The following is a 23192-nucleotide window of genomic DNA, read 5'->3' on the forward strand; positions in this document are numbered from 1 at the left end:
ATGGAGTCTGGCACAACTTTCAGCTCTGATGATGATGATGATGAGGAAGACTGTTTCTCCTCTGCCTCTTCGTCCTCCAGCAGTCTTCCCTCCCCAGAGATTTTCAGAAAAGACAGCTATGGTGTGTGCACGTTTTTTGTTTATCCACAACCAAAATAATAAAGTTATAGTAGTCTAGTTTTTATTTTTTGTCTCTGAACAGTGGAGGCGTTGACTTTCCCTATGAAGGAGGCTCTCCTGGGTCTCCATCTTCACATCAAAAACTCCACCTTGCTGGATGTGAGCCACGCTGAGAGCATACACATGCACCATTCCCCAAACCTCTCTACCATCATCGGTAATAGTGTGAGAAAATCACATATTTATTAGAATAGCTAAATTTATGACAATATTTGAATTTTGGTTAAACTAAAAAATAAAAGGATAAGATGATGATGATGTATGTATAATAATCATTTACCATAATGATATGCCAAGGGAATGTTTATCATGTTGAACCTGAAACCTATATTAGGACTTGATCAGCTATAGTTTAAGGTGCCTGAAAAATGCACATGATACATTTATGTTTAACCAATTGAAAATCTTACAGTATTTATTTTGCGTGAGTTTTATGACCCTTTGGCCTTTGCCAAACCATTTCAAATCAAATTCTTTATACTTTTGTTCTATTTAGGAAGCAGCATACATTGCTGGCAATTGTCTAATAAGAACTAACCCTCTGTCTGCAGATGCCTCTTCGATTCTTGCTGAAAAGAAGTCTGAGATAAAGTGAGTTTGTTTCTTTCTTTGCACATGCACCAACATGCACCATTTGATGGATTCATTTCCCAAAAATCAAAATAATACATTGAGTGCTGACACATTTAAATTTTGAGGACCCTTCAGAGGGAAAAACAACCAACACAGAACGATTAAGTGTAGCTGCATGCACTTTAAACTGGTACAATCACTGTGTTTTCTCTTTAAAGCCTACCCAGAGGCCCTGAGGCTGAGACCAAACAACATACAGACTCATTTAAATCAGGTAAATACTCATCATGGTGTGTCTTAATCAAACTGTTAATCTTGTAATGAACCTAATAATAATCCTCATGTGAATCATTCATAGCTGTTGGCTTTTTTTCATATGCTGTTTATTGCAAAATAGAAATCCTACTCTTTACAAGAAATTGTATTTAGCAGTTTTGTGCTCTTTAATCCTCAGATGAAGCCTTCAAAAGTAAAACCCCACCAAAAGTAAGACATTCACCTGGCTATCTATTACATGTAATCTTAAATATGATGTTTATAATTTGGATGTTTAAATTAAAAGTTTGAGGAATTGAGTAAATGGTGAAGTATAATTTTGCTCCCTCAGCTCACCAACAGGAGGCCCATTTCATACAAGAAGAAGGTCTGGTTCAAAAGCCCCATCATCTCTGAGACCTTCGAAACAAAACGCATCCCAGCCACCAAATTAACTGTTCAACACACCACTGAGCCGGTCCAAACATCCAGCCCTACTGAGCAGATTAAGCCTGATGCAGACCCCCCCAGTCCAGGTGAGATCAGTTCTAAAGAGGAGGCATTACCTTTGATGGTGTCGCTGAAAAGGCCTTTAAAAAGTAGCCCTGAAAAAGTCAAGTTCTTTGACTTTTGCAACAATAGCGACAGGAATATGTTCTTTCGGGGGATGAGAGAAAGGAGTGTCAGACTCAGGAGTGTGCCTTTATTTCCTCTTACAGCTGCTAAGCACACAAATTCTTTGATCCTGTGACAACAGAAGCAAAATATTGAGTGTAAAGATTTTGGCTTGTCTGGAGTCGTCTGTTTGTTCTTCGGTGTAACAAGTGTATGACACTGTTTCAATGTCTACTCTGAGAAACTAAATGTGATGCACAGTTTAATAAGTATTTGAATGTTATTTAAAGAGAATAATTTAAAATGATGCCACACCCTATCATATATGAAGACACCTTAGACTGTGCAAATATAGTGTATATGACCTTGCAGCTTCTATTGAATCTCAAGCTTAACCTTATCCTAATGTGTGTGGTGCATGTGCTTTTTTGTCACATAATTGATCCTTTGAAACCATCTGCGTATGAAAATGCACTTCGATGTAGTATTTTTAAACTCTGTAAGCCCTCAAACCAGCCCTTGACTTCCTTTTTATTTAGCATGAATGTTAGTCTCTGTTGCAAAATGACCACTAGATGTCAGACCTGTATTTTTTTTATATTGCATTATTTAATATTCTCCTCAATATTTCAATTCTTTTTTTTCCCGTTTTTATATAATATATACATGTTGTTTGTGTATCTTAATTTGTATTTTTTAATTAGTCTTTTGGCTTAAGTGTCAGTGCCCTAAAACGATTCTAAATGTTTCATGATAAATGTAGTTTATTTTTTTATGTGTAACTTTGTGGTTTTCTATACTCGTGTCTTTCTTTCTGCAAATATTTGTCGTGTAGTGTCGGAAAAAATGGCCAAAATAAATTTTTGTACAATAAATACTTAAATAATTCTTGTTGTCTCTTTTTCTGGCTTTTAAGCTTGACTTATTTCTTGTGTGGACCTTTCACGGATCTTTGACTGTGTCTTGCAAGATGCTCAGCAGTCGCACTTGTATGATTTCTGTGAATAAATTTCATGCTGTCACGATCCCCGACAAAACATCAACACAGCGAATCCACTGACCACATGGTACCAGGCCAAAAATAACAGCCAATCAGGTATTTTGTAGAAGCAGCAGCATCCTGTTGGCCAATCAGAAAAAAGCAGTGGGTTACCAAGCAGCTCCCGTGACTAATGCCTGTCATATGACTGTGACACCCATGGAGACAGTTACAAGGAACAAGATTTGCTCTTGGATTTGAGAAGAAAGAGACCTTCTGTACCGACTTTATTTGGTACAAAATGCCTCCGACTCTCTTCCAGAAACTTTTCAATAAGAAAAATGCGTTTTCATCGCCGCCCCCAAGATGTAGCAAAGAGGACCCAGCTTTCAGGTAAGCTATTGTGTGTATGTATGTGTGTATGCGTCTGGTTTGTGTGTAACGTTGTACGTGCGTGTGCTAACGTTTATTTATGACTGTACTGTATGAAAGCAGGGTATAGTTTGAGCGTGGTGAATATTTTGAGGTCATTGCCACTTCAGAAGAAGCCTCTCTTTAGTTTTGTGAATTTCAAACGGATGTAGGCAAAGTGCTGGGAGACGTGTTGTGCCTGTTGGTGTGGTTAGCTTACATGCTAATGCTAGCGTCCAGACGTTAGCTCGTCTGCTGCACGCGCTGCCTCTTGTTGGGACGCAGCTTGCCTCATCAGCTCGCGCTTTCTGAGCTTGAACACAAGTATTGGTGCTCGCGTTTTGTTAATGAAAAAGTGATACCAAGTTGATAATAAACACTTTCTTTTTTCCGGAATTATCGGTTTTATCGCTTTTAGAGGCAGCGTCCTGTTTTCTCCTTTGTCTCCCTCGTTCATCTCTTTGTGTTTCTTTAGTAACGGCAACTAAGCCTGCGTGGCAGAAAGAAAACAACGAGCCAGCCGTGACAATACAGTCACACTCTTTTGTCTTTTATCTTGAGCTATAGCCAGGATAACTTGGAGCAAAGTGCAGCTGGCCTCTCTCAGTCCTGCGACCTTACTGTTACTGTACTCTTCGGCCAGTGCCGTCAGATAGGAGGACACTGTGTGCTCTGTGTTGGACCACATGTGATCACTTCAGTCGGCCACTGATGACAGATAGATCCATTGCAAACAGGGCTTCGGCCTCCAGAGACAGGCTAAAGTTTGGGGATGCACAATACTATGTTTTCCCCCCATAATCGCTAGTGTTCAAAACGACCGACACAGATGTTTATAGTTGTATGGAAATGCCATCATATGTCTAGTTCAAACCAGTGATTCTCTGAACAAATGCAAGATTGTAGGTCCTCACTTGAGTACTTAATGTTGCACTTGCAGCAGGTCTCTTATACAGTAAAGTAGACGAAGCAAGTATTACTTTGATGCAAATGAAGAAATTGTAAAACAGTTTAAAATATCTGTGCTTCAAGCTCTCATGTCAGGCTTGTTTAAAAAAAAAAAAAAGCATCATGATTTCATTTAAAATTGAAAAGCAGCAACTTTATTATCTTGACAGGCACTTGTTTTGTTGACCTAGCATACAGAATTTTAACATAATTTTTCAGTGATACTGTAATTTAAAGCTTTTGGGGAGGCCATGGCTCAGAGGGAGAGTGGGTTGTCCCTTAATCACAAGGCAGAAGCTCTGAAGTGCAGTCCATTTCCCATTTACATACTTACCGCGTGATTCAGTATCTGTAGCAGAGGGTGCTGCTGATTTTTAAATGAAGTTAGATTTAATTAAAAATTGATGATAATGTGAAGAATTGTTATTTTTTGTTATGAATGTCCATGCAGGTAAAGAATAACACAGAATGTATAAGCAGTATAAGTACTTGCTATTTAAACACTCTAAGGCTAAATTCAACCTGACTGAGCAATCGAGCATCACTGACCTGGCAAGTACTCTATACTCCCCGAGTTGATTCCCATTTTCCCTGTTTATGTTCCCACACACATTCTGGGTCAGGGTCAGGTCTGCCACCAAGGGGAAAGCTTTCTTTTTAATTTTAAACACACTTGCACTGGAAAATGTTACTCTGAGCCTGCTGTCACCCATGGTGGATATATTTACCAATGGGCCTGAAAGCTCACCTCCTTTCGTGCTACTTGCCCTTTGGTCTCATGTCTGTGCCAGCGCACGTTCCGTGGTCATAAAGGTGCCCAGTGGTATAAAAGCCGCGTGTGTATGTGGTTGGCTGGCTTCAATCTGAGAGCAAACAGGCAGGCAGAGGGCGTTTATGTTCACTCAGTGGTCAGCTGCGTCTTCATACCTTGGGCATGAGCTCTCCATTCATCAGACATGAATTGCTCTGAAGAGGGCAGAACTGTGAGGGAAGAAAGAACACCTAAAGGACTGTAAAAGTGGAAGCTTGTTAGATCCAGTTAGAAAAAAAGAATAGGTGGAAGTGGTGGGTGTAACAGAATAAAAGAATAATGAAAACAGAGAGGAGAGCTTTAATAGTGGGGATTTTAAAGTCAGGGGTTGGACAGAGGAAGGGGTAAGGTGTGTCTTGAGAAGACTGAAAGGCTGCAGAAAAAGCATTCACTATTGCTCTACAACTAAGAAGTGATGTGTTCTAACTGTTGCTTAACATCACTTAGGACTGCTTATGTAAGACAGCAAATACAAAGAATTAAGCTGGCTGCATAAAATGGGTGTTGCAATCTATTCCTAGTAAGACTTTGAAGACACCCACTTAAACACCTGTGGAACACTGGAATGAATCTCCTTAAATCATGGGCTCAATATAACGTAGTAGAGCCAAACCAATATATCAGAAGGGCTACTAACATACACAAATGTTCATTTTTCACAAGTAGATCAAAGATTATTGTGAATGACCAAAATTATAAACCAATGCAGTGTCCATATGTAGTTTGTACAGCAGGTTGGTTTGTTTTTATAACTTTCCTGAGCTTGAAGAATTGCATATAACTTTTGCTGAGTGCATTTTGTTTTTATTACTTTTGGTGTAATTTGATAACCAAAATCAATGGATTATCGCTGTGCATTTACTGCACTGATATATGTATGTTTTAATCCAAATATCAGGATACTTGTCACCCCTAAGGGTTGAGCTTTATATAGTGCATTATTAAACTGATCTAGGCTAACTGGGTAATTTTCCAGCGAAAACCTTGCAAGTGATGACGTTTTTTTGTTGTTGTACCTTTTGAAACCCTGATGCCCTGCCTAATGCATCAGCCAAAGCCCTGTCACAGCACACCTCCAGAATACCATCGAGGGCATAAGGTTGGCTGACCCTGGGAGGAAAGCCTAAAAATCCTATCCTGTTTCCCTGGCTGCAGCACCTGACAAGGGACAGCATACTGTACATTACACAGAGAGCTCCTGGCTCATCCTGCGGCCAGTCAGCGACCGGATCGCCAGCCAGTAGATTTGTCCTCCCCACCCACGGCCACACTGCCTGTCCTGGCTGCCCCTGCCTCTGCTGCCTGCTGAGGAAACTTCCCTCTTGACCTGGGGCCAGACAACTCAATATAGCTGTGTTTCCGCTGAGATACGAAAAGGAGGAAGGGGGGGGTAACTGAGACAGGATGGGATGGTTGTGGGCAGCCTTTTTGTTTTTACAATTAATTTTGTAAGACTTCAAAACCCAAATCAATTCTAGTCCTGAATATTTACTTATTAATTACCTTTATTGTTAAATGCATAGATTTTTTAGAACCAGTCCACTGACTTCCTTATTTGGAAAATTACAAAGCCTTTACCTGATTCATCTTTTTGGTGCGCTTTGCAATTTCAAGTTGGTATGAAATTGGCCTTTGACTAATATAAATCTAAAACTTTCTAAAACCTTGTGGCAAATTTAAAATACAGTCCTGTACTAGATACCTTTTTAAAGTATAGACCAACTATGTAAAGCAGCATGTCGACTAAGGTGCAGTATATTTGACAGAGTTGGCAGTTAAAATGTATTCCTGTAACGAAGTCATTTGGAGGAAGTATGAGTATTGGTAGCATTTCCAAGCAACTGAATGCTTCCGTTCACATGATGGTTATCAAATGAAGTATGAAAAAAGGGTATCAAATACAACACTCTATAGGTATCAGTATCACTTTAATGGTACTTTAATGGTATCTTAATTTTAAAAGCGATACCGAGCTGTAACACCTACTTAATCATATTTGGGATGAATCAGCAACACACTGCGCGGTCCAACATATCTCAGAATCATCCTCCATCAGTGGAAATACATGACTGCATATTGCTGAACATAATTTTACACCACATTAGATTTATGTGTAGCTATGCTTTCTCCTTGGTAGTTTACAGGAGAAGTAGTGTCTCAGGTTCCTGAATGGCGTGGCGTCCTTTCTCTACTGCATACTTTCATAACTCTGTGTGTCATGTGAGGCTTTCATCAATCTCCAGGCTATCATGTTTGTGGGATGATCACATGGCTGTGTTCTCAGTCACCAGCATACATCTACAAGTTTGACAAATAGAGAGAGGTGTGAGTGTGTGCTTGCTTCACACTCAGTATTTTTATTAGTTGTGCATATTTAACGCTTGTTGTTATAGATGTACATATGTATAAAAGGTTTGCATTGCAAGGCTGCTTTCTTCTGTGAGTGTGTGAAACCTGCAGGCTTGCCAGGGTTCTGTAAAGACGGCGGCTGTCATCAGGTTCCTATCGGGGCTATTTTAAGTGGCCACACTCGGGCTTCTCAGAACTGCAGGGTCATAGTAAAGATATAGTTTTACGTAAAAGCTGCACACACATCACACACACGTTGTGGAATTCTGGTGAGTGCTAGTATGTCGGCTTAACATGTAGTTAAGCCAGCACATCCAAGTCTTGAGGACATCAATTTAAGTGCTGACCACACACAGTGCAGATATTTCATTCCACCTGTATCATTAGGTCGTTATTGTTGATCATTGTTTTTACATTAACTGGATTATGACCTTGCAACCAACATATATCAGACTGTGGAAAAGAGAACTTGCATAGTTAATTTGATATCTGTATTTATTAATGCAGTTTTAATGATTACCAGAAACAGAATAATCACCACGTGTTTGTTAGCGATCAGTAGTTTCCCATTTCACAGCTAATGCTGATACATGATACAAGGGCAGAAGGTCTTCACTAGAACTAAACATACCACAGACTGCATGCTGTGTTACTCTACAAAAGAGTTGGGTACAGTCTGCTCTGCATTCAATCTACGGTATGTAGAGTCATGACTGCGAACAAAAGTGAGATTTAACCACTATTGATATTCACACAAGTAGGTCAAGGCATGATAAAGCTTTCGCTTTTATTTTAGAATGTGAGTTATTCTTGCAAAAACAGTGGCTTTATTGGCAGTACAAAGGCATTTATTTTCTTTCTTTTTCATACTGATTTATTGATTGATATAATGATCAAAATGGAGCTTTTCGTTGCATGTCCATAAGCAATTTGAGCTCAATTTTGTGATCTTTATGGGTTATGCTTGCCTCTGCAATAACTGCAGTATTTAGAGGACATTTTTTGTAATTTGCTGGGAACAGAGTGAGGATTTACACCTAATTTTTCTTTTTTTCACCAACATCAATGGTATGATAAGCGTAGTAAGATGCTTAAACTGTCATCAAAAGAGGTTTGTTCATTCTCTTTTTTTCTTTAACCTTGAAGACGAACTTATAAATATACATTGTGTAAATACAACCGTGTTCAGGTGATCACAAAGCCCTTATCAGCCCAGGGCAGATACAGTGTTTGGCATTGAACGTCCACAGATAACAGACAGGTTGATTACTGTGTCTGCTGGGATCCTCAAAGTCGAACCAAAAAGTCACCTAATTAGCCTACTTTCAGCCTCCAGAAGAGAAAGACAGAGGGAGAGAGAAATGAGGGTTAGGAAGGTGGGGGAGGCTGTTTGTAAGAGAGGCAGGATGTGCTGACTGACAGAATAATTACTTTGCTTTAAGGCTCAGCGTTTAATCTTGTCTATCATATGACACTTCCTGTCCCTTTCATAACCGAATAAAGCAAAGAGGAGAGAAACATTTAAATTTGATGTACTTATACTTGTTGCCGTTGTCACATAAATGGCGGTGAATCACTTTTGTACTTTGAAAGAAAGGAAAATTGACGACCTGATTTCTACATAACTGTCACCTACATTCTGCACTGCTGTTGAGCTTGATGAAAGGTTCATGTGGTTCCTTGTGAGACACAGTCATATGCTCATCACTCTCATCACTCCTTGTCTGTCATGTGCTGCTGATTCAGAAGTCACAGTAGTACTGTACATAAGTCAGTGGATAATGCAGACACAGTGTAAAGACAAACACATGATATGTAATTATAGCTTGTTTCAGGATAGGGCTGGGTGATTTGGTACAAAATATGATCTTAATAGTTTTTCAAATATACTGTTAATATCAATTAATGTCATTTTTTTTGTGTGTATTGAATATGTTAAACATACACACTCATTGGCTCTCATTTCTTACTTCAATAACATTTGTTTTAGTCTTTTATCTAAACCACTGTGACTTGAACAAAATGTATTGATTCTAGCTGATATCCGCCTCAGGCTTTATGACTCCTCTCAATCAACGCCTCAATTTATTGCAAATGTGTCAAGTGCAGTAACCTCCGGGCGTTTCAGCAGCTTTACTCACTCAGAATCATGTGATTGCTGGAATGCAGAAGTCCTCAATGCTATGCAACCAGCAGAGAAACCGGCAGGTATGCAGGTAGTCAGGTGCTTTCAGGCTGTGTGGGCCAGCTCCTAGAGGTAGCTGATGTTTAGTACCAAGACTGAGCAAAACAATTGTTAGTTCTAGGAATAAGGAAGGAAGGAAAGAAATATAGACTTGGCCTCCGAAGGAGTGGTTGCTCTATGGGGTTATTTATTCAGGCCATATAGTGTTACACAGGTTTACTACTCTATACATGTAAGGTTTCAAACTTGACAAGCAGGCAGACTTCAGAATAAATATTATTGTTTCTACGTGCGTCTGAGAATGTATGTGTGGGAGGTTTCGCCGTGACGCTGGAGATATCCAAGAGATTAGATATGATTTCTTTTCTTGTGTCACTTCGGAGATTGCTTTAATGGGGCACTTTCGTCATGGGAAAGTAGCACGACTGCTCAAAACAAGTGTTCCATATCAGCTGGATGAGCATTTTTTACGACTAATGGCATTTCAGAAGAAGAGCTGAACAAGTTAAACGTCACAATACAGAAGACTCAGAGAAAAGAACATCAGTGATTGGTTTCTTTCTGTATCATTCTCATTTTTCTAATTGGTTTACACTCAAAATGTATTTTATGATTGCACTGAGCATTGTCTGTTGCCTGCAGCAGAAATGGCACATAACTGTCTTTGAATAAGACAGCAGCTTTCATAAACTGCTGAACTTACCAGAAAACTCTGTCACACACAACCGGAAGAACGTCACACAGCTCGGACTGAGGGGATATTTATGTAACTGTCTCTCGGCCTCTGACAAACGCTATGACCGACAAACACATACACACATGCACAGATGTTCCGGTGGCAGTGTAGAGAGAGAGCGAGGGCTCTTTGAGGTCAGTAAGTAGGCTGATGTCACTGAAGTCAAGGAAACTTGATTGCTCTATTGTGACCTTTACCAGTATACCCCCCACCACCCAGCAGCAGCGAAAGATGCTTTTGTTCCTCTTTTCCGGAGTTAGTTTCTAATTGTCCAAGAATCGGAGATTACGAACATATTTTTCTCCCGCTTGTATGCACTTGGCCTCCCCGTGCATAACATTGGATGCCTATTTTCTTGGGTGAAGTCTTTATATTCCTCAAAAACACAGTTTTTGTTACTACTGTTGCACCAAATCATTTTGTTGGCACTCAAAGAACGTTTGACTGTAAAGATACATTTATGATAGGTCTCTTTACTTTAGACGATGGGATACTGAGACTACTTAAATGATGGGATCACTGCCTAATACGTAATAAGGAGTTATTACCCATGCCTGTTTCACTTTTGCAAATTTTCATCTTCATTGTTAAAAAATTGAATTCAGGGCTCCGGCATTGTTACAATGATACTTCGTACAACTTTGGACCTTACCCACAGTCACCAGAGTTTAACAACTCAAACAATGATAACAGATATACTGAGATATTTTTGCAGGTCCATGATGGATTCACTTCTCACTGTGGACTGTCTGCTCTCTTTTGTAGTTTAGCTACAGATATAAATAAGCTGCCACTTGTCGTAAACCTTCTGGTAACCACGATGCATTTATACATAAAGGAACAATTAAAGAGGAATCAACTTTTGGGAAGCTTTCACTTAAAACAGTCTGGTTTCTCTGCTTCTCTTCTCTTTTTGCTAAGAGGATGCATTGTATTTAAATTTATCAAAGAGAGAAAGTCAGAAAGAGAGGATGAGGGAAAACAAGGGAGAGAGGAACAAAAAGAGCGGGATTAAGAAACGACACACAAACAAATCCCCTCTGTCGCTCTCTCTTATCACAGCGCTTTCTGGCAGTCAGCAGTCCGGGCTCGCTGCTGTCGCTGCCTCTGTACTGTCCAGCACACACAGTGCTCCTGCGATCACCTGACAGTCTCATGTTGTTGTGTGAATTTAGTTCACCGCTATTCTTAGACCCTGCTTTGGCTGAGAGAGGAGAGAAGAGAGAGGAATAGAGAGAGAGAGAGGGAGAGGGCTGGGGAAAGACTGGCAGACTCGCAATGATGCCCAGGTAGGAGACGGTAATATTTAACCAGGCTTGTGTGCATCCAAGTGGGCATGGTAGTGTTGATTGAAGGATGATTGAGAACATTGTTTGTGTTGTTGTTTGTTTGAAGTCTTGTGGTGTGTTGGCAACCTGTGGCTGTTTTCAGCTGGGCAGGACTTGCAGTTTGAGAGTTGGAGGCTGTAGTTTTGAGCATCAGGCGTTGTGGTGAAGATAGGGATTGATTCTATCATTTGAGGTCAATGTTATATAATGAAGATCAATGGGTTTACGATGAAGCACGCCTTTGTTTTTATTTACAGGAAAGAACGATGCGGGAACGTGTGTGTGGGAGGAGTTGTCAATGAGTTTCTGTTTTACATGTCTGATTGATACCTTTTGTCAAGGAAGAAGGTGAATCATTTCAAAAAAAGTCCCTGCTTGTCGTCTTCAAATGTAACTTCATTAAAACTGTTGCCGGGATTTATTTGTTAGGCTCAACAGGTTCCTCGAGAAAATGAATACCTTTGTCCGAGAGTAAACTTTAATGTCATTTTTGGTTCAGACAATTGAGGTCACAGCGGTACAAGTATGTAACAGTCATGAAGTCATGTGCTGCTTTTATGAATGACTCCCCTCTCTCTTCTGTCAGCGCTGTGACTGTCACAAGCTCACTGATGGGATACTTCCTCCTTTGCTCTCGCTCTGCCACTCTGCCTCGTCTTTCTTTCAAATGCTTGTCCCTCTATCGCAAATGTTTTTTGCCTTTATGTTTTCTGTGACCTTTTCACTAATTATTAAGCTTAATTTTTGAATTTATTGCCCTTCAGTGTTGGCTGCATTTGCTCATTAAACATTCTCGTTTCCTTCTGTTGCGGTCGGCTTTTGTTCTTTGTCTCTGGCCCTGCTCTTGTTGTGAACCCAATCTTTATTTTTTCTCTTTGTCTTTACTTAAAGAAAAATGTTCTACTCTGTTTTTGCTGTTGTTTATAAAAGGGCTCTGACTTTTAATCCGTCTTTTTATCTTTCTGTCCTGTGTTTATTGCTTTTTTTTTTTCTTGGATCTCTCTCTGTATTTTTTCTCTGGAATGTTTAAAACAAAGGGAGCACTGAACATGCTGTCAAAATATGCAGATGTCCTCTTGGCTCTACTGAAACGATACGTCATCTTATTTTTGCAGTTGTTAAACTCATATCTGAGGAAGTTTTGTCATTTCAAAACTGTATAAGAACAGCAAATATTGCCATTTCAATATTGCACCAACAATTCTTCTGTCTCAATGGTAAAATGTGTGTTAATCAAGACGTGCCAAGATGCACAATATCTGATCACATGAAACCAAACCGCAGAGTTACATTTGTAAATAACCCACTTATTAAAGCCACTAGTCCAAATGCAGGAGGCATGTGACAGACTAAAACGACCTGCTGATTTGTAATCTTACACACAAGTCTTTGGGCTGAATATTAACCCAACACAACACAATGCAATGTGAGCTCATTATGTAGGCTGGGCACGCATTACGTCACACATTTTAAACTCAGACTGGGTAAGAGGTTTGGTCTCTCCTCGGATAAGACCCAGTAGGAGAAAAGTAAAAAAAATTTCAGTCAGACAGGATTGACTTTCATGAGCTGTCAGTCAAAACAAAAACAGCCAGAACACCAGCTAAGTAGTGTCTGAATCCAGTTGATCCACCATTGTAAACCCTGGTTGGATGGTATATAAGTTGAATGAAAAGATCAGTTGGCTACACATCACTGTATGAAACTGTCTTAAAGAAGTGAAAGATGACAGTCAGTCAGTCAGTCTGGTCAGTGATGTGCCATTGAACTATGACCTACTGCTTGGTTAATCTCTATAAACAGATATCTGTATGTATGAATGCAGAATATGTAGTTAAATGAATTCTTAAACCAGCAAGGACAAAATAAATATGCCTGACACTGCATTGACTTTCTATATCTCATGAATTACATTACACTTCAAGCAACTGGAAAGCATAAACGAGGAGCTATAGTACAGGTTCATCAGTTTTCACAGAATGACACACATGCCAGGGGAAACACTGTGCAGCAGCTAGCATGCAGTAAAGTGTTCCCTCGGTCGAATGAGCACAAAACCTCATTTAAATTCAGATGGTGGTTTTGGTCCATATCGGAAGGCAGCACTTCTGGTAAGTTAGAATAAAGTAAGATGCAGTGAATGTAGTTTCCTTGCAGAAATTGTGATGCAGCTCATTGTGAAACTGTGCCTATTAGTAAAAAAGTTTTTCTTTTAATGAATTTGGTTTGACAAATTCAAGCTGCAGCAGGTTGTTGCAAATAACTCCCTCCCCCCAGCTCTCCTGCAAGACTGAATCGTTTCGCTCCAAGAATGCTGGTCATTCTTTGACACCAGTGTTTAGTAAATAGTAGCTCACATGCATGGGAATGTACACATAAACTTTCACTCAAAGGTATTCCCTGCCCCGTCAGAGCTCACTGACCAACAACTCGAATGCTGTTTTTAAAATGTGGCCTTGTGTGTGCTATTTGGTTGGCAAGTGAAATGGACTTAACTGTTCCTTTTCCACCCCTCCCCACCAACCCATTTACTATAAACACTTGTGTTAAGGGACGCTCCCTGTCTCCCAATAAAAGGCTATATTTAGGTCCCGCTCTGTGTCCATCTGCCTGACCCATCTATCCATCAGATCAGGCAGAAAATCCTCGACTGTCTATCTGTCTGTCCAATCCCCTGTCATCTTTATAGCCCCTAATAAATCAACGAGGGGACAGTGTTTCCCCGGAAGCTAGAGACCAGACTGCCAGAGCTCTGTGAAGGCATGCTAGTACCCATAGTGAGGTGTAAATATGCAATAATATTTCCTGAGATGACTGGCATTGATAAGATGAGCTGAAGAAAACCACAGGTTACCTAACAACAGTCATGGAGAAGAGGATGCAAATAATAACGGCTCACTTTTACCACATCGGACGAACAGTATTTCCTGTCCAACTACAAACGTCTGTAACAGTTTAAACACTTATAATATGCCTTTGGATTTTACCTATCCTTCTTTTCTTGTTTCATTAAGGACGTATTTCTAGTAACTGGAACAGCCCCTGCCTACTTGATACCTGACTTACTGAGTCATAGTTGGATATTAGATTAGATATTTCAGCCAAACTAAACATCAAAGTGCACGTTTGGCAAATAAAACCTGCTTTGTTATTATTTTTGTAAGCTCAAGACTTAAAATTTCAGCTGATCTGCCTCAGGGCCATACGTGTTGTTCGATCAAATTTAAAAGACACGACAAGAGAAGAATCCACCGACTGTCATCAGACATTGATCAGGACGTTGCTAAATACGTAGTTGCTCATAGTAAGAAGCTGACTGATCATTTTTCTCTACAACCATGTGTAGAATAAGGCTCATTGCCTTGAGCAAAGTAAGGTGTCTCGACTCATCTTGTGTAGCTGCAGACTGGTTATACCACGTGACTGTCACATGTGTTTCTTTATGAATGTAGAGCAGTCAGAGGGTGCAAGCAATATATGCTAATCACAGGCAAGGATTAGTAAAGAAAAAGTCGTATCTATTTTGCTTATCTTGGATGAAACCTGCTGAGTGAGTTGAGGTGTATCCCTGCAGTTGGATATAAAGGCCCTACATTGCCCTAAGAAGTGAACCCTGGTAGGAACCCGACAGCTTATTAAAATGCGACAGTACTAAGTGATCAAGTTTCACATTGAAAAGGTTTGTTCTCAGGATGAGTATTTGCAGTGTAAAAAGCTGTATTGCTGCACCAGATGTTGTTACTGGAGCGTGACCTCATTGTCCCTATTGTGCAAATTCCTGGTAAAAATGCATAAAAGATATTTCAAGAGTATTTGAGATGTTACTTAATTTTTCTATTCACTCTTCTGCTTTATTATTTTATTTAAACTAAAGGCATTATTTTCTCTCACCATCCCACCTCCTATCTTCCATCCCTCTTTTTCTGCATCACTTTTTCTGTCTCTGTCTTCACTTGTTTTAATCCCCCTCTCCTCTGTCCATTCTTTCTTCCATCTAGCTGGCCAGTCCCCCAGCTGGAGCCCAGTCAGATCAGGCTGATAGTGTACCAGGACTGTGAGAGGCGCGGCAGAAATGTCCTCTTCGACTCCAATGCCAAAAAGAGGGGCACGGAGGAAACCCCCATAACTGTGAGTCACATGTTTGTCTTATATATGTATGTGTGTTTTTATAGATAGTAATGAAAAGACTGTGTTAGTTTAGTAGAGTAGCCTGAGGTCATATTTAAAAGTCTGGAACTTTAAGATGTTAATATGTGAAAATATTTGCAGAACACATTGTCAAACACCTTCTTTCACGTTTCTCCTCTCCTACCCTGCCCGTTTATTATACTTATATGTATTTATTAGCTTTATTTAGTCACATATACTGCCGTCTCTTTTTTTAGTTCAGATTGCTCCAAGGTGGTATTTAAATGGCTTTAAAACTGTCATTTGACAAGAGCAAAGAGAAGACAAGAGAGACCGACACAAGCAAAAAAAAAAGAGACAGTCAGACAGTCACATAGGCGTGACATGCAATAATGTCATGTGACTGTTTCACGATGTTCAGAGGACACAGGCTGCACCTTATCCTGCTTATCCTGCAGGACGCCTCACCGCCCCATAGTAAACAGTGTCTGACAGAGGGATCAAGAGTGGAGGGCAGGGAATGTGTCCTGTTGGAAAGTGTGCAGGTCCTTTTTTATTGGCATTAAATCAGGCATTAATTTATTTAGCTAATTTCTTATATTAATAAAGGGACAGTGATAAATAAAGGGATTTCTTCTGTCCCTTTAAAAGAAGGATGCTGTTGATATTAAAATGTTGCTTTAGGTTTGTTGGACTCTTGAACTTTGACGTTGGATTTTTATTCAACTGTTTCACCAAAACAGGGTCAGTAGCAGAAGCCAGTTAAATGAGTTTGATTTTCTCTGCAGTAAAAAAAAGGTTCCACTCACACTGGATGCCAAAAAGTAATATGAAGCTATATATCACTTTAAATTCTGACAATATGTCAACTATTATTGTGCGTCACTGAGTGCATGTGCTTCATAGTTGGTTTATTGTCAACAAACCCATTTTAGACATAAAGATTAAAAAGCATTTTACCGCAGCGTAGCAGTCTTTATCAGGATGTGTGCGACTGAAGCTCTCAAACACATTAATTATAACTCTCGGCTTTATAATCAGCTTTGGGTGCATGGCCTCTGGCATGTAGCTCCTGCCAGCTGAGTTTTCAAACAAACTATGACGCACGGCCACCACTTTTTCCCCCCCTTTTAAATATTTTAATAACATGCCTAATATTTTCATACCGCCTCTGTGTGTTTCTGCCTGACCCAGACCGGTTTGTTCTGGTGCTCTTATCTCCAATAATAATAGCCTCAGCTGACAGCCCATGTGTAAGCAGCATTCTTTCATCCTCACATGACGGCCGTGTCACTCACCGTGTGTCTTTTTCACTGTCTTTGCAGTCTCAGCCTCTCTAATTTGTCCCCCTATTCTGTCTCCTCTCTCTAATTTACTGTTTCACTGTAATTTCATGTATATTGTCCTTTAATAAGTCAGTTATCTGAGTCTTTCCTACAGTATCTATCATTATAAATCCCTATTTTTCTATCTCTCTACCTGTCTTTCCCTCTCATCTGTCTCCATATACCCATTTCTAATCCTCCCATTTTTTCCATATAATTAAACTTTCTCTACCTTTCCTTTGTAATCTTTTTTTAACCTGTCTACATTTCTTTCACCTCAGCCTTTCTTTCTCTTTGTGCTTTTTTCTCCCTGCTTTACTCTCCTTTGTAGTTTCTTAAGCTTCTCACGCTACACCTCTTAGTACCTCCTGTCGTTCTCTTTGTTCGGCCACTCCAGCCTACATCTCACCTGCCTGTTTTACCTATCCGCTTTGCTCTCTGACCAGGTTTTCCCTCTCTTACCTTATCTAACCTTTAAGTTCATAACCTTGGCATCACACAGAAACACATCCACAATCCTGCTGTCTTATGACACCCTGGCATTGAAAATTGGAATGTCTATTTGCTCGGCTCTTAGATTTGCATTTACTGATGTCCTACATAAGTTATAGATCTGCAATTAAAAGAGTTATGCAATATATGTTTGCCTCTTAAACAGTGCTATGTCTTTGAAGTGAGCTCTTGAAAAACCACAGGATAATAACCAGAACAATGCAGTAAGAGGATTCAGTGCGCTGTGTGTGTCGCCTCAGCTGATGTCAATATTTTTTGGTGCATCCTGCACCGCAGGAGCCTTGCCAGCCTCTGTTTGACTTCTATCACATGACATGATTGCTGCTCTTTGTTTTTTTTTGTGTGTTTTTTTTCGTCAACTCAGAGGAATTTATTTTAGAGTGATCAACAGCAGGGACAAGCAAAAGCACACAGGGATCGTAGAGAATGAGGAGTACACAAACAAGGAGTGGACAGAGAGGCATGGGAGGGGGGGGGGAAAGAGTAGAGGATGAAGAAAAGAAAGAAGGAGGGGTAAGATGTTAGGAAAGGCAGAGCTTAAGAAGAAACAAACCTGGACATGGGAAGAAACAGATGTATAAAAGGCAAGAAAGAAAACTGCAGAAAATAGAGAGGGATGAAGTTGAAGTGGGGGAGGGAGGGAGAAACAGAGAGCAGGAGGGAGGGAGGGAGGGAGGGGATGATTGCAGTGCTGCTCGCTCACGAGTTCCCGAAAGAGTCATATGACTGGCAGTCACATGCTGCTGGCCTCTGTGTACACACCTCACACTGCACTGCAGCGGACACACACACACACACGCCCATGTACACACAGAAACCCACACAAGCACAGATACTGTGTTCAACAAAATCAATCATGTTACGGTTAAATAATCAAAAATATGCAAGGCTTGTTGAATTTATTTCTACACTCTTTGCAAATGTTCTTAAAACAATTGAGTTAAGCTAAAACAGTAATTCTTTACTCCCGCTAAGTTATCCCTTCCTTTGTCTCTGTCTCTCTTACATTGGCAGCGATAGCCGTTTCATGTGAGCCATTACCAGAGCCCAGCTAAAACACACATACACATACACACACACACAAACACCCTCCCCCTCCGCTCCCTGCCCTCCCAAATGCATTCCTCTTGAATAGTCTGCCAAGTTAAGAAGGCACATGACACAGGCTGATTGAGCTCACATTGCTTTTAGTTTGCTGTTTACACAAGTGCCTCTGGGTTAGGTTTCTATGGATTTGGACCAGAACAATTCAACTTTATTTAAGTTTGTCCATTAAAAAATTAACTGGATAGTTGCTGGTGACCTTTTTATTTTTTGGGACTTGTTAAAATGTCGGGGCATCAGGGTGAAGTTAGACTGAGAATGTGACTTTTTATATAAGGACGTAGTTCTGCATTCGTCTCTGCAATTTCATATACTAATATTGTTGCATTAATTGTTGTACATTTTTTTGTGTTGTTGTTTAGTCCCCAATTATTTATAAGGAGAGTAAAGACCAACCTGCAATGCAACTTCAAATGTTAGTCATAAGAAGAGCTTTTTCTTTAATATGTCTCTGAAATGATGGATGTGGCTGGTATGCTTTTAAATCTGCCATGTTTATGTTTTCAGAAGCTGCTTTAAGTTTGTTTACATCCTTAATAGCTGTAAACAAAGCTAAAATGGTTCTTTCAGGATGAATGAGGATGTTGCCTTAAGGGTATTGTGATTTTCTGATGTAACTTGAGCCTTCTGCAGATTTAAATTAGTCTGTGTTTATAGGAATTTTGTATAGATTACCCCATTTCTTTTTACCCCATAGAGCACTGAGGCACAGGTGAAGATGTTCGGGAAATGCTGCCAGCTCCGGCCGACAGGAGGAAGCAGCAGTTCCCTGGACAGCTCCTCCTCATGCGCCTCTGAAACCAAGGAAACAAAGGAGCAAGGCCTGCGCTTCCAGGTAGCACACATCTTAGCACACTAACTCAGGAATGCAGAATCTCCCGTATACATCTGTAAATACAAACATTGTGCTCCTCCCATTTTCCTCAGGGCTCGAGGTGTTCGTCCGATGTGGTCATGCTAGGAGAAATGATGTTTGGCTCTGTGGCTATGAGCTACAAAGGTTCCACACTTAAAATCCACCAGATCAGGTAAGAGGAATAGGCATGTGTCAATAGCTTGTGTTGTGACATTTAATATAAAGGAATAACATTTGTAGCATAAAAGGCAGAACAATTTTGCCCTATTATTATTCACATTTCTTAGCCTTGTTGAAATGCAGGGTAAGGAGAGTCAGTGAAGTTATAGAGAAGGGCACCAGAGGAACAAAAAATAGAAGAAGTTATAAATTGATGATGTAGAAAAAGAGTCAAATGAGGTCAGGCATGAGAGGCACACAAACGTGCACTCATGCTGATGATCTTTGTCCCTGTGCTGTCGTCATATCAGATCACCTCCTCAGCTGATGCTGAGTAAAGTCTTCACCGCCAGGACGGGAGGCAGTGTGTACGGCAGTCTCAACACGTAAGCACACACTCACACATGCTTATCAACACGTACACACCCACTTCTTGCCCTGATTCCTACAGCAACAGCTTCTTCATGCAGAACTTATCTTTCTTTTACAATCTGTCTCAGTTATATCTGTCTCTGTAGTCTTTATTCTTTTTGTTTATGTCAACCACTGATATTGTCTCCCTGCCTGTATGTTTCTAAATGTATTTCAATACATTAATTGCTGTATTTAGTTTTCCTTTATAGTCTACACATTGTCTGTTTTAATTGAGTTTAAAGTAAAAAAAATACATGTTATTCCATATGCACATAGATTACAGGTACATATTAACAGTAATATATTATAAACCAACTAATTGGATCTTCCGCAGGTTACAGGACAGTTTGGAGTTCATTGGGCAGGACAGCAACACCTTGAGGCCAGATCAAAACACAGGGGCCAATAGTCTCCTCGGGAACATAGGTAACCACGGAAACACTGTGCTACACCAGTAACGCTCCTCCTTTTTTGCTTTCAGTTCAATTGTGCGTTGCGAGTAGAAACTGGTTAAAATGTTTTCATTATCAGGCACTCTGCGAATTTAATTTCAGAGCATGCATGACCACATATTCAGTCAATCATATTTAGTTTCTTATGTTTCCTTAGTAATTATTGAGCTCCCATCATAACAACTTGATCTGAGCAACACTATGAAGTGTCAATATTTACAGCTGAAAACCAAGTGCAGCTTGAGTTTTGCATTTTTGTTCAAGTTCAACTTCCTTGGTAGAACTGTGAAGAAGCAGCTGACTTAGTTTCTCTCTTTCTGGTGTTTTAACATTTGTGTTTGAGTACAAAACAGTCTGAATAGGCTCTGCCAACAGCTCTCCCATATTGTTCCTACAGTAACCTAATGAACAGTTGGATCACTTTTTAATGTGCTTTAAGACACAAGTTTTCTCTGCAAATTAGTGGAAACAATTGTTGTCCTGTCAAGCAATCGCAGCAGTATAGCTCTACTGTGACTCAACTGGGGCTTCCCAGTAGCTCACTATGACTCTGCCTGTTACTGAAACTTGATATTTTAGATAAAGTAGATACACAACCTATTGAGAGTATGACTCAGTCCAAGCAGAAGGAAAAGTATGGCGAACTGTTGGCAAATTCTGTTCATATGTTCATTTCTCCGTCATCCTCACAGAAAAGGCACAATTCATTAACATATACATATCTAAGAAGTAAAGCCTTTTATGATTCATTAGTTTTGGTAGCTGTGTTTTCTGTGAGTGATACCAGCCTTCTTGTTTGTCTGACTGTCTGTCTGACGTAACAAATGATGGTCATAATTTCATCCCAGACTAAAAAGCTCTTGTTACTACTTTGTTTACTACAAGATGTTCAGACCGCAGGAGGCAACCAGCTTTCCTCTCCTCTCATTTACTAACCATGGTCCATGTTTTTTTTTGTCTTTTCCCCTCTTCCTCCCTTTCCTCTTTTCCATGTTTTTGTTTATGCCGCGCAGGATTTTCTCAACTCTGCAGCCCTCGACGGGCCTTCTCTGAACAGGGCCCTCTGCGCCTCATCAAGAGCGCATCTTTCTTTTCAGGTTGGCGCTTAAAAGCTGGTCACGAGTTATGTGTGCCAGTTGCATGCGTGTGTGTAGGCTGTAGTTGGGGACGGCACTAGTGTTAGTACAGGCCCCGTCTCTCAGGGGCTGCATGCCTGTGTGGTGATTCTTGCACTAGAAGTGGTAGCAGTAGTCATGGCATGCAATATCACAGCATGTCTGCAAATGCCTTGGGTCAGATAGAGGCTGTACAAACAATTCTTTAAGAGGGTGGGCATCAGACATGTTTGGTATGTTCCTCCTAAAAAGAACAAGATGATGTCTTTGCTTGGATAAGTTCATCTGGGCAGTTTAGAACATTTTGATTCAAATCCAGAGGGATAAAAATGCAGTTCTTGCCCCGACTCTAAGACTTCTCCACCATAAAATATGCTACTTATGCTATAAGTGCCAGTTTACATAAAATGGGCAGTGAACCTATGCAAAACAAACTACCACTTAGTAAATCACAGAGGTACACGTATGGCTTTAAACCCCTTCTGTTCCTTTGTTTTGCTAAGGGCAGTGTAAGTCATAAAGTTTTGTCAATCAAGTCATAAAACATAGCTGCCAGTACTGTCTGACCCAGGCCTGCAGGTGTAGTCTAGAGGGGGTGTGCATGGGTTCTCACTGGTTTTGGTGGCTGTTGTTCTAGTTCAGGTTTTTGCACTTTCTTCTTCTCTCTCTCTTCTTCACTCATGTACTTTCACTCACTCGTCTTTGATAGTGACCATGATGCTTGGGCAATTCATTTAGAAGATATCAGCATTTTAACCATCAATATAAAGTAGATGGTAAGCTGTGTTTTCTTCCTTGGGGCGTTTTCACATTAGGTACGTTTGCTTCGTACCGTACCTGAGTACGGTTACAACTAATCAAACGAACTAGACTTTCAAGTCTACTCGGATCTGGGCCCGGATCCCGAATGTAAAAGCCCCCTTACAAACCTTAAATAATGCAATAATAAGTTTGCACGGTTACGCCGTCTGCTGCGGTTGTGAAATCCCTTGGTAAAGGTCACCTTTATTGAAGAAAAGGGAAACGTTACTTTTTATGCCACTTTCTCTGCTGACTTTGAATTTGAACCAGAAATATTGCAGTCTCAATCCCACTTACTGGTACTTTAATACTGTGTGCAGTATCTGTGGGCAGTTTGGGTAATCCTCAGACATCTACCAGTGATCCTCACTAAAACCCTGTTCTTTACAACCCAGGACCTATGTGAGATGAGCATCTATTTTCATACCCATAAATTAACACCAAGTGTATTGCCCATGTATCATTCATCACTGTGAAGTAATGGACTGAATTATCTGCCAGTGAGCTTTTTGATCAGCTTCTTTTATTCTAACAAAAAGAGCAAGATTGTATTTACAAGCAAAACAATCAATAAAGCTACAAAGTCCTAAGCAAACCATATTACTGACTATGCTTTCAGTGTTTCTGTAGACAACTTTGATTGAGTGCAGCGATAGAATAATGCATTGTCGTCCACTAAGTTTAAATACTGTAATGTAATTACATCATGATGATCAAAGAGCTCCCTTCCAGAAGATTTCAGTGTTTTCCCTTCTCTCCCTCTCTTGCACGGAGGGGTGAAACTTGCTGTACTAAAGTTGTGATGAGGTTTTACAAAGAAAAGCGCCTCTCCCTGTGCCACGCAACCTACCCACAATCCTGATTTGGGTATCCGTAGAGTTGGCATTGTGTGTGAAGCTCGGTCAGTTATGCAATGTTGGTATGGCCATAAAGCACAGTCTGTCTGAGGAGCAGA

The 23192-nt window shown here is 40.2% G+C and overlaps 2 protein-coding genes across 3 annotated transcripts in view; both read left to right on the top strand.

Moving 5' to 3' along the window:
• Positions 1-1933, top strand: LOC138601137 (uncharacterized). Its single transcript, XM_069672721.1, has 6 exons — positions 1-121; positions 203-337; positions 732-771; positions 972-1027; positions 1208-1239; positions 1361-1933. The coding sequence occupies exons 1-6, from the start codon at positions 1-3 to the stop codon at positions 1757-1759; spliced, it is 783 nt and encodes a 260-aa protein (XP_069528822.1). The 3' UTR covers positions 1760-1933.
• Positions 1934-2826: 893 nt separating this feature from the next.
• The window catches only part of fnip1 (folliculin interacting protein 1), a 40514-nt gene continuing 20148 nt past the window's right edge, over positions 2827-23192 (top strand). The window contains exons 1-7 of one of the 2 annotated variants that reach the window (XM_069669458.1): positions 2827-2995; positions 15369-15498; positions 19138-19275; positions 19368-19468; positions 19767-19841; positions 20204-20295; positions 21335-21418. In XM_069669458.1, coding sequence (XP_069525559.1) covers positions 2904-2995; positions 15369-15498; positions 19138-19275; positions 19368-19468; positions 19767-19841; positions 20204-20295; positions 21335-21418 — 712 coding nt within the window. In that variant the 5' untranslated portion in view covers positions 2827-2903. The remainder of the gene's footprint in view (positions 2996-15368; positions 15499-19137; positions 19276-19367; positions 19469-19766; positions 19842-20203; positions 20296-21334; positions 21419-23192) is intronic. The other variant, XM_069669464.1, reaches the window with a different exon arrangement.

The sequence above is a fragment of the Semicossyphus pulcher genome, unplaced genomic scaffold (genome assembly GCF_022749685.1).
Source record: "Semicossyphus pulcher isolate SPU_LCO1_2020_fin unplaced genomic scaffold, fSemPul1.0.p SCAF_10, whole genome shotgun sequence".
Lineage (NCBI taxonomy): Eukaryota > Metazoa > Chordata > Actinopteri > Labriformes > Labridae > Semicossyphus > Semicossyphus pulcher.